The 12,381-nt window shown below is 32.7% G+C and overlaps 2 protein-coding genes across 2 annotated transcripts in view; one reads left to right on the top strand and one right to left on the bottom strand.

The window, feature by feature from the left end:
- Nucleotides 1–5,941, bottom strand: part of Hacl (2-hydroxyacyl-CoA lyase) — a 133,885-nt gene extending 127,944 nt beyond the window's left edge. Inside the window, exon 1 of the mRNA XM_089108440.1 lies at nucleotides 5,887–5,941. Within this exon, the coding sequence (XP_088964566.1) occupies nucleotides 5,887–5,925 (39 nt within the window). The 5' untranslated portion in view covers nucleotides 5,926–5,941. The remainder of the gene's footprint in view (nucleotides 1–5,886) is intronic.
- A 397-nt stretch (nucleotides 5,942–6,338) lies between these two features.
- The window catches only part of Pink1 (PTEN-induced putative kinase 1), a 134,765-nt gene continuing 128,722 nt past the window's right edge, over nucleotides 6,339–12,381 (top strand). The window contains exon 1 of the mRNA XM_089108439.1: nucleotides 6,339–6,397. The gene's annotated coding sequence lies outside the window, so the exon portion shown is untranslated. The remainder of the gene's footprint in view (nucleotides 6,398–12,381) is intronic.

Genomic DNA, 12,381 nt, shown 5'->3' with positions numbered 1-12,381 from the left:
CGCTCTTCATGCTACAGTTTCTTGGCAGTTTAAAAAAGTTACTTATTGTTCTAATTAAACAACCCTTGTATTTCAGGAGTCATTTTTAAAGGATTGGGATGAAATTTAAACTTTATTATACAGAGCGAGGTGTTGAGGAGGGGGCAACCCCCTTCATATACGTAATAAGTTTTGTTTGTTTTAAGTTTTAATATTCCTAATTACTTTCAGTTAAGAAAAAACTTGTTTTTGTTTAATTTTGGATTTTTTTAAATAACGCCTGGATATCTGGCTCCAACTCCATGAAAAATCCCCCTCCCCACAGAAACATTGTCTGGAAAATTCAACCCTTGCAAAAATTTACCCTGGATAATTACCTTTAACATCTCTATGCATAAAATAGAATCACTAAAGCAAAAACAAGACATCTAAAGAAATTTTGTATAGGAATTCTGGCAAATACACCCTGTATAAAATTTTCCCTGAAAAGTCCACCCACTAAAAACTTCTCTTTCCATTGAAAATTCTCCCCCTGCAAAATCCTCCCAGCAGAAAACTCATCCTCCCTTCTTCACCCAAAAAATGTGTGCATGCTCCCTAATAACAAATACTAAAAGTAAACAATGTGCAAATTTTATAACTTAGTAACCTTTCCCCAGGGACTGTTGGGGGCCATTTTATTTCCAAAAACATAGTTATTGGGCCTTTCAACTATGCTGAACAAAATAGCCTTTCAAAATTTTGATTGAAAGATTTTGGGAAAAAAGTGGCATGGGAGGGCACCCAGTTGCTCTTCAATTTTATGGTCACTTAAAGAGCACTATAACTTTTTATTTTCAGTTATAATGAGCCCTCTCCCAACTTTCTAGGCCCACTGGGTCAATACAATCACCCCTGGTGAAAAAAAAAAACAACAAATAAACATGCATCTGTGATCTTTCTTCTGGCAAAAACAACGAAATTTCACATTTTTGCAGATATGAGCTTGAAACCTCTACAATAGGGTTCTTTGATACACTGGATTTGATGCTGTAATTTTCATTAAAATTCTTTGAGTTCTAGGGGTTTTTCCCTCTTTTTTCAAAAATCAGACAAATTTTTGCAGGTTCATAGCTTTTAGTGCATAAGCCTAAACTTAATGAAACTTATATATTTGGAATCAGCATAAGACAATTCTTCTGATGTATCTATTGGCATCAAATTTCTGGTTTTTAGAGTTTTGGTTACTATTCAGCTGGGTTGCTCCTCACTTACAGTTTGTTACCACAAACTGTTCTGTTACCCATCAAACCTAAACAGAGATCATTGAAATATTGATTGTTTTTTCTGCATTACCAAAAGTATTGTGTTCAATAAGCTTTATGGTGTCATGACAAATAGAAAAGGTTTTCAACTAAATTAAGGAGCAAGTTTAAAGCTCAAAACAAATTGAAATTACTCTATATATGAGGAGGGCTGCCCCCTCCTCAATCTTTTTTGTTCCAATTGCAAATTTTCTTAAGGAATTTGGACAAAAGCAAAACTTCACAGTAAAGAGTAAGGAGGAGACAGCCTTCTTCATATAAAGAATAATCTGTTAAAATAGGTTTCAAATATGTTCCTTGCTTTCAGTTGAAAAGCTCCTTATTTATTTAGTTTCTGATTGTTTTCCAAATCCTACCCCAGCCAAACCAATATATAGCCTAATTTGAGGTACTGGTCCCTTAAATCCCTGGGTAATTAATTTTAAAACGTGTAAGTCAATAATTGTATGCTGATTAGTACCGTCCTATGTTTAAATTTTCAATTTCAATTTTGGTTAAAATTTGAATATACTAAAAAGATTGACAATAAATAGCAATTTTGGTAAGAAGTCCTTGTTAATATTACAACTAAAGAATTTTGGTTGGATGAAAAGGAGTATTATTGTTTGTATGGATGGAAATTCTGTGAGACTTTTGATCTTCTACATTACTGAGGCCATCACAACCTCTACAATTGTATTTTCTTATCAATAAATACAATACATACATTAAAATGCTTCATATAAATTGAAAAAGAAAATATTAACATTTAAAATTGCTGAAAACTAAGTCCCTAGCAGTATTTGCTGCCCAAAGAACTTTCCTGGAGGGTTGAATTTAATATTTTAGCTGTTTAGAGAAACATGTTAATTAATTTGTCCATTAAAATGCCCTTTCTAGGAACCTACCCTACACCCACCTAAAAATGACTCAACTCCCCCTTATTATAGCTGATAAGCAATTACAGATCACCAAGCATAGCCTAATTTCATTACAAATAAAGCAACTCAATTTGGTTGAATCTAGTACTGCCATCATGTGGCATTACTTCTTTTGCAACTGTGAAGCCTAAAATATAGTTATTGATACTTTTAAATCAATTTAGCTTCTTGGAATTTTAACTTGATGGCAAATTCGTCCTCTTTCAGATAAATTTGTAGTTTGGTGTCCTAAAATGGCAGAAAAAAAACTTCCCCCTTGCCCAATTAGTATGGTCACTTAAAAAAGAGCTCTAAATTTATGTTTGAATGAGCTCCCTCCCAATTATCTTGGACCTTTGGTTTGATATAACTACCCCTGGAAAAAAAAAACAACAAATAAACATGCATAGAGAATTTTTCTTCTAAAAAAAAAGCAAAATTCCACATTTTGAAAATTGAAGCTTTAAACCTCTACAATAGGGTTTTCTGATATGATGTATCTAATAAAGGGATTTTCAATATTATTGCTTGCTTTTTTGGGGGGTGTTTCCCCTTTTTTCAAAAATTGGGCAAATTTTCTCAGATTTTAGGTTTTATATATATATATATATATATATATATATATATATATATATATATATATATATATATATATATATATATATATATATATATATATATATATATATATATATATATATATATATATATATATATATATATATATATATATATATATATATATATATATATATATATATATATATATATATATATATATATATATATATATATATATATATATATATATATATATATATATATGATAAATAGCTGGAAGTAAAACTAATAATGTAATTCTCGTGACAATTGCTACACTGGCAGTAATGTCTTTTTATGCTGATTCTAAATATATAAAATTCTTTCAGTTTATTGTTACCCACCAAACCAAAATCTGACCAAAAATCACCAAACCAAACCAAAAATCTGAGAAAATAAGCAACAATATTGAGATGTCTTTTAAAGCACTGGCATGCTGAACATGCTATCCAACAAACATCAGATTCAGATAATTGGACTGACAGAAGTTGAGACAACTTAGAGGACACTGTAGATACCACTAGGTCCTGAACTGCTAAAGTAGATCAAACTGATTGTAATGAATTTTCAAGGTGCAATACCCTGTTTGCAATATTGCTAACTTGGGCAGAATTGTCACTTTTTATATCAGTTCTCAGTTGGGTAAGTGTTTGTGTCAACTGACAAGGGGTGGCAAACTCCTGCTTAAGATCTTCCCTGAAAGATTTGAAGGAACTATCCATAACTGATGCTAGCTTGTTTACCATAGTATACTAGATTTCAGATTCTTGAGGGGAGGGATCATTTAGACCTATATATGTAGGTATGTATATTTTTTATGCAAATAAGTTTTATATACACTTTCCTCATGCACAAATCCTCATATATAATTTGGTGAGCCATGGCTTTCAGCTACACATTCCTCATGTCAGTTAACATCTGAAAACTTAATTGTGCATCACTGTTTAAAAACAGAACTATTCCTAGGGTTTGTGGTGTCTGGTGAAAAATTAATTAAAGCCCCCCTCTCCTAACTCAAATATAAGCAAAATCAAGGTGAAAATATCACCAAATTGGGCAATCCCCCACTAGAAGTTTCCTTCTCCCTTATTTGTGGCACCCAGGGCAGCTGATTGTGTTGTCCCTCCCTACTTTGAATGGCTCTTTTTAAAAGTATCAGCATATTTTTAACACATTATATGTTTTGGTTGCTCAAGGCTGTCCTGAGCATTAGCCTGATCATTGTAAATAGACTCTCTCCCAATGCAAAACCTCTTGTGTCCCACAAAATACTGGCTCTAGAATTTTGTGCCATCCTCATAGCCTAGGTTTACTGAAGCAACTTTAACATTTTTGATAGGCCTATGGTTCAAAAATGCAAATTCCCCCCACCCCTATATATACCAATTCAGGGTATATATTTGCACATTAGAAGGGTTGGGGGAAAGTTCAAACTTACCTCTCTTTTACATCAGAAATAAAATTTATCCCCACCCCCCTAATGAGCAAATATATACCCTGAATTGTATATATATGAGTGGGGAAACAATTCATTTCCAACAAAAATGATTATTATATTTGTAAAGAGCATAAAAAAAGGCATTGAGCAGTAAATTCACTATATTTGTAACCCAATAATATGATTTGGTAAATATTTACCCTGAAAATAGCCTGTAGGCCTATCATTACTAAAACTGTTGGTATAGACATTGTATTGCCTGGCCTAAAAATACATCCGGTCCTGTTGGATTATGGGGCATACTGTGGGGTAACTTCAAGGGAATAATCATAGGAATTAAGGGTAAAGTTCCAGTTAATGGGCTTCTTACAACCCTGTTGGAAAGTAGCTTAGTGGAGTTAGATGAATGAAACTTTCCAATGTCAAAGCCTCCCCCCTAAGGAAAATTCTTGATTTTTCACCAATGAAAACATCTCTATGTGATGCACTTCTTTTGAAGTAGTTGAGGGTTAACCAACCTACCTTATTTTAGCAATTATTAGATTTAAACAAAGCAGTTTTTTCTGCATCTGTTTCCTATCTGGATAAGTTTGGATAAATCTATGAGAAGAAGTAATTGTTGATAGATGTCAGTCTGTAGTGTACCCATTGCAGGGAACAATGGCTAACCACAGCCAAAAGTCTTTTTTCCACTGGTAAACAAGAAACTCAAAGAAGTTATAAGAACCACTGTAAAATTTTTTTGGTTTCTAGCAGAGAGCTGTGTTTGTAGATTAAGTTGAAATTTTTCTCTTTGGTGCTTTGTTTTTGCCTTTTATGTCAACTTGGAATAGCAAAATTGAGCTCAATTACTTTTTGATCACTCCCCAAGAGTTTCATTTTTCTCCTTGTCTTAATATTTTCTGTTTAATTGTTTTGGGTTTTTGATGGTTTTTTCTAATGATAAAGGTGTCTGGACATGAAGCCAAGATTTTTTTTTTCACCTTTATTATTATTATTAAGTTTTTGTTTATTGTTTTCTATTTTCTCAAAATTGAAATTTTTTTTTCAGCATTGCCAGAAAAGCAGCCCAAAGTTAGGCCGAAGTCATAATTATATGTAGCTACAGTTGCCAGTTGCAAGAAGTCACAGTCGAAGTTGCCCTATTCAACTAAATAGAATGAACAGGTCTCAAAAAAAAAAATCATCACATGAGAATCTTATCAAATAGTTTTTGATAAATAGCTATAATAGTTTATGATAATTAGCTATATATATATATATATATATATATATATATATATATATATATATATATATATATATATATATATATATATATATATATATATATATATATATATATATATATATATATATATATATATATATATATATATATATATATATATATATATATATATATATATATATATATATATATATATATATATATATATATATATATATATATATATATATATATATATATATATATATATATATATATATATATATATATATATATATATATATATATATATATATATATATATATATATATATATATATATATATATATATATATATATATATATATATATATATATATACATATATATATATATATATATATATATATATATATATATATAGTTAGACTATTAATACATGGAAATTGACAAACCTGCTGAGCAAGAGACCTTGCAATGATTTTATTGCACATCCATTGTGTCCATACAGTAGGCCACAATTATATATTACAGAAAAACCCTTAATATGTTAGATCTGAATGATCTGTAATGGACAAGACACAGGTGCTACGTGTGTATTGTTGCTGTTGTTATTTTTGCTTGTTTTTTTCCTTGTTACTTGATGCCTCTTCTATTTGCTTGTTTATTTTTCTGGACCTTAATCCAGCCTAACTCAAATTGAATATGTTAAAGAACTTTCTATATGAGGGCCGTTTTCGCGATGACTTGGAAAATCGATCTGGAATCACTTTCCATGTGTTTTTCAGGGATGAAGACAGGTAGGAATAACTCAAGCTTCTGGTAGTCGCGAAAACCGACCGGAAACACTTTCTGCTTCTTCGGAAAGCGATTCCAGACGAATCATGGAAAGTGAAGTTGGGAATCACATTCCTCCTGGCGTAATTGGCTCAAATGAAAAGGACCCGTTCCTCTTCCAAACTACAGGTAAGCTAGAAAGCTTATAATTTTTATCTACAGGATGTTAATATGCAGTTGGATCCTTAACTTAGTTAACCTTAGTTGAACTACAATCAGCTCTCATGTATTTTCTCCATGTGGTCACTCCTTGAACTCCTACTAGGCCTAGTCTGCTTTAGTTGATTTTCTGTAACTGCTATTGTATGATTGACTTAGTGTGAGGTCAGTGTTTGAAGGATGTTATTAACTTTTGAAAGGTAAATGCCCTGAGGCTATGGTAAATAATGAAAAGAAAGGGAAAGGTGGGTCAATACTACCAAATCATATTATTGAGTTTCAAATAAAGTGAATACACCATTCGATGCCTTTTTTATGCATGATTATAAATATAATTAGCATTTATTTCGTACATTTATTTCAGCCCCCCCCCCCCCCTATTATGGATGTACCTAACCTAAACCTGAATTGGCATATATAGGGGGGGGGCTGAAATTCCGATAGAAATGCTATTATATCGTAAAACGCTTATCATATTCGTAATCAGCATAAAAAAAGGCATCAAATGGTGTATTCCACCTTAGATCCTAACTCAATAATATGATTTGGATAGGCTATATTGACCGAAAGGTGCACCCCAGATAAAAAAGTTGCTAAAATTTTCGTTTTGCTACTTTTTGCTTTCTGGAGAAATAGGGTTAGGAAAAGGAAATTTTCAGGGATTGATCTACAGACTTAAGTATGCTCTTGGAACGTAGGCTATTTTAAGGAACCTACCTCTGCTCCTTCTCCTCTTAATGTTAGCCTATTGACCTTTGATGATCTTTAAATATCTTTGCTTTATAAAAGTGAATATAAAAATCTAGTTTAGCTACTTTTTGCTATCTTGGAACGGGGTTAGACTAGAAAAATGTTACAGTAATGAATCCTGGGCCAAAAATATGCTCTGTGAAGGTAGGCTATTGCTAAGCTTCCATATTAGCCCACATCTGATTTCTAAGTCTTAGAAATTTGCCAAATTGACAGGTAGGCTATGACTACTTGAACTATTGAAATTTTTTGACAAAACAGCAATTTATCTTATTTTTCAGTTGTCAGTTTTTTTTCTCTAGTTTTAGTTCTGAAAATTCAATTCCTGTTATTTGAGTAGAATTTTAAGCCAAATCAGTGGGTTTTTTTCTAAATTTAGAAAATGTATTTGCAGATCTTTGAAACCTCATAAATTGGGACAAACAAAGTTGTGAAGCTTAAAACAGTTTTGTTGTACTATATTTAAGCAGAAGATCTGTTTTGCAAGGTTTCACTTTCATAACGAAAAGATTTTTAAACATCATTGAAGGTCACTGCCCTCTAGAGGGAGAAGGAGTGGAGATAGGTACTTCAAAATACCATCCTGGAACATACTTTGGTCTGTAGACCTATCCCTAAAAGTTTAATTTTCCTAACCTGACCCCTTTCCAAGATAGTAAAAGAAGTTAAACTAAAATTTTACCAAAAGTGAAACCTTGTAAAATTGTTCTTGTGCTTAAATAAAGTACGAGAAAACTGTTTTCAGCTTCAAAACTTTGCTCAAACCCAATTTATGAGGTTTCAAAGATCTGCAAATACATCTCCTGAATTTAGAAGAAAGAAAAACATTGTTAGCCTATGGCTTAAAATTCTAATTAATTAACAGGGATTGCATTTTTAAGACTCAAACCAGAGAAAAAGAAACCAAAAACTGGAAAGTAAGGGAAAATGTTGTTATGTCAGAATTCCAATTGGTTATGGACCTGTCAAGTAGGCAAATTTCTAAGACTTGGAAATCAGATGGGATTAATATTGAAGCTTGGTAATAACTTCTCTGAGCATATTTTTTGGCCATGGATTCATCACTGAAAGTTTCTTTTTCATAACCTAGCCCCTCTCCAAGATAGCAAAATGTAGCTAAACTAGGATTTTACTGGGTCTGAATACTCTTTCACAGAATGCTAAGCTACTCTAGTAGCCTAGGAATTACCAATGCAGAATTGTTCCTTCTTAGAAATAAACACAATACAAACTTTAAAATTACTTAAAAAACCTTATATAAATCCTTGAAGGCTTAACTTTACTTTATCCCCACAAAAATGGTCTAGTGAAAAAATTCTTCATATTAAGGTGATTAAGGTGTGATATCTATTATGTTGGTTTGTCAAATAGGCCAGTAGAAGTTTATGGCTGAAATTTTTTGGGTACTGGTGCATTATATATAACATACAAAAGAAGTCAAGTTTGGTTAATGCTAATGAAATAAAGTAAAAAGGATGAAAATATAATAGTTTAGGAACAAATTTGGGCTGTATATTTGCACAGTAGGGGGGGTGGTTGTGGCGGCTAAAGCATAGCATATATTAAATACTTAATCTAACCTAGGTACCTCCCCCCCCCTAGACCCCAAAAACAACAGTTTAAATATTGTAAACATGATAAGAAATCACACTTTGCAATCCATTATCTCTTGCAAATACCCATTTGACGGGTTTCTATTTGTATTTCCTTGTGCAATCTATAGCGCTGTGTTATATATAATGCACCAGTTCCATCTTTTTCAGGAAATCTGAAAAACAGCCAGAGGCCCATATAAGTAGTGAAATAGTAAAGTGAAAAAAGCACCATTGAGATCACCATATGTAATTTTCGTGCCATTTCTAGAGTGGAGAGTTTGAGAAGCACAAAAAGCCCCGTTTTAACATATGTGCTCTGAAATATTAAGAGTCAGTTTATAATCCTCTTTCTTGTATGATCCCCCTCCCAGTGTTGTAAAAAGGTGAGATTTGAAAGAAAAAATGTCTATTAAAAAAAAATCATTTAAGTTTGATTAAGGAATAGTAACTTAACAGCCAAAATTAACTAGACAGATAATTGCTTTGTGCTTTTGAAAAGAGCTTGAAATGCAGGTGGTTATTGCTAAAGTTGCATTAGGCAACAAAATGGGACTTTGTCTGAAGTGGAAACAAAGAACATTGTTTTCAAATACAACTATTTGCTGGTAAAAAAATTAAATTTTTGTATGTTATTTTCATACAAATAATTGAATTTTTTGTCTGTAAATTGTCAAATATGCTTGTGATTAAACATTCACTTAATTTTAAAGACCACACTGCCTATCCATGACAATTTGTCCCTATTTGAACTTTTATTTACCTACCAAACTTTTTATCAATATGACAAAGTCATATAGGCATATATATCATGGGATAGTTTGTTATATGATTTTTTTTTTAAATGGGCTATCACAAGCCCAAATTGGCTAAATTTCTACTTCAGAGTTAAATTTAAAAAAACAGCAAGTTTAATATACCAAGATTGGTTAGAATAAAAAATTTTAGGGAAGCAGGAATTTATTGCCCTATTTTTTTTTACAGAGATACTCTTATTGAACTCTAGAGTTTCATTGCCTAAGTTAGACAAAGATTTATGTAAGGTTTATTGCATATACAAAAAAAAAGAATTAAAAAAGACAAAGCTTTTTGCTTGATTGTAAATGACGTCACAGTGAAACCATTGTCACTGTCAAGGGGTTTGAAGCTCTTAAACAGTTCCTGTAAATTGGATTTCAAATTAACATTTGACTAATAAGAGGTAATGAAAATAATAATTACTGTTCCTGAATCAACTACAAATGGCAAATTTTTCTCGCCAGACACTTTTTAGGAACCCATAAAAAACACACTGAAATCCATTTAAAACCTTAAGGGTGCTATGGGTTTTTTTCTTGCCCCACAAGTGATTACTTCATTTAAAAGAGAATAAAAAGGCAGCAAGTGATGTATTCACTTATTTCCTGGCTAAATTATATGAAAATTTATATATTAACTCAGTTAACACTGATGTATAGTTTCCATATAGATTGTAATCCATCTGAGGGGAAAAAAATGGGCAATAAAAATTAGTGGTTTGGTTGTTGCTTTTGCAATACTGCCCTGCTACCACTCAAAAGTTCAGGTGGAAACAAAGCTCTATGTTTAAGTTGGGGCTCAGGAAGCAATACATTGCTTGGGGCTTCACTTCCCAGAATTTCCAGAATCTGGGTGTCTATTATCTTAGAAACCATTAATTGGAAAGCCAGGATTCCAGAAAAACCAGAAGATGAAGCCCCATCCCTACGGCTTTGGTAAGTTGTTTTGTATAAACCATGACCCTTGATACTTGAATTACTTACATCCATTCTAAAATATTCAAATATTCAATTCAGAAATTTAATTTCAATTCTTCAATTCAAATATTCAGCCAATCAAATGCTAAAACAGACGTATTCTTTTAGATTCTAGTCGTATTCCACTAGCTTTTGCGCTCCACTGCTTTCCACTTTCTCGTTTTTGCTTTCCAGCAGTTTTCGAGACGAACGGCCGAGCAGGAAAATGTTTCCAGGAATCTCGCGAAAACCGCCCTAATGCTTAATATTTGCCGTGCAGGGTTGCCACTCAGCAGGTTTTTTTATGCCACTTTGAGTGGCAGAATAGTGTCAAATTTCTATAAAAAAGTGTCATTTTCAAAAAATTTGCCACTCGCGTCGCTCGCACTCATATCATCAAGCTTTTCAAATTGAAAATATTGGCCAATCCGCTTGGGATCACCCCTGCGTGGTTTCCCGTATCTTTAAATTCTCCAACATGAAATGTCGGATCTAATGACATCTATCAACTATAAAAAAGAAATATTAATTTTACTTAGTCGGTGCTGATTCTCGGCTTTGCACAGCACTTCCACTCCTATCAACTTTCCAGGCCCCCTCCTAAAAACCCGCTAAAAAACAAATGTTGCTTACTGTATAAAATGGGAATTCGTCCCACAGAGAACTTTCTTTTCTTTTTTTCTGAGCAGTCTTTGTTCATAGCGTGAAAAAGGAACGAAAAATAAGAGGAAAAACCTTCAGCTTTTTTCTTTTGAGAACGTGGAAAAAAGGGACAGCAATACTTTTAAACATTGACATTTTTTAATCCAGTTTTTTTTCATAAAATTGACATCTTAATCATTACATTAAAGTCAGGTACTTTAAGCTTTTACTTTAAAATAAAATAATGAAGAAAAATAGAAAATGCGATATTGCATCTATATATTAACCTACGATAAACACAGTTAATAGGGGTTTGGACACAAACTCCTTCGAATAATTGATTTGGCAAAAAATAGTGGAAAAACAACAAGACAGCTATATCATCTAATGTGTTTAATAAGATCTGTCTAATAAGACAGCTATATCATCTAATCTAATAACAACTTGAATAGTTACCAAATGAAGTACTTGAATCGAAATCTTCCATTTTTTTGCACGGGTAATGAGCTTATCGGGGACATTCCATCGTTCGGCATCCGGCACATCCCTCTTGACGTGCATGATGTCAGAGATCGTGTCAGGGAGAAGTCGATTCCTAAACGGGGTTTTGACCATTTTTATGGTTGAAAATTGCCGCTCTGCAGAAGCACTACTGTGTGGCAAGCTCATCATTACCCGTATAAACATTGGCAAGACAGTGAAAGCTGGATCTCCTGTTCCATCTTCGATAGATGAAAGACAACTCTAAAATTTCTGGACTGAACCTTTAGCAGCATTAAGCTCATCTTTTAAAAGGGGAAGACGTCTCCATTCCCTGTTCAACAATTCTACGTTGATACTCTCTTCAAAGCAAGGTTGGAAATGCCGGAATAAAGCTATGATGGAGGGAACCTGGCCTGACATTGCTGTTTTGGGAGACAACCAGTCTAACATTTTTAAAAGTGGATCTTCACTGTCAATACGAGTTTTAATTTCTCTGCATAAAGCTATGTAGAATGTGAGACAGTTCTTTTTAACGGATGTGAGTCGCCGGTCATCTAATATCTCTTTGTTGTTGTTGTTGTTTGGGGTTTGACGCGTTCGACCAATCGGTCATATGCATTCGTATCACTCAATTATTCTGTGCCTTCTGTAATCACTAGCTTGCTTGGGTGTCACTTTAGTCAATATTCAACCCTTAAAGGGAATGAACCAAACCAGTAGTCTTAATAAATCT

This window comes from Artemia sp. Qi Xiang Cuo, chromosome 3 (assembly GCF_049724085.1).
Source record: "Artemia sp. Qi Xiang Cuo chromosome 3, ASM4972408v1, whole genome shotgun sequence".
NCBI lineage: Eukaryota > Metazoa > Arthropoda > Branchiopoda > Anostraca > Artemiidae > Artemia > Artemia sp. Qi Xiang Cuo.
This window is presented reverse-complemented; position numbering and strand designations above follow the sequence as displayed.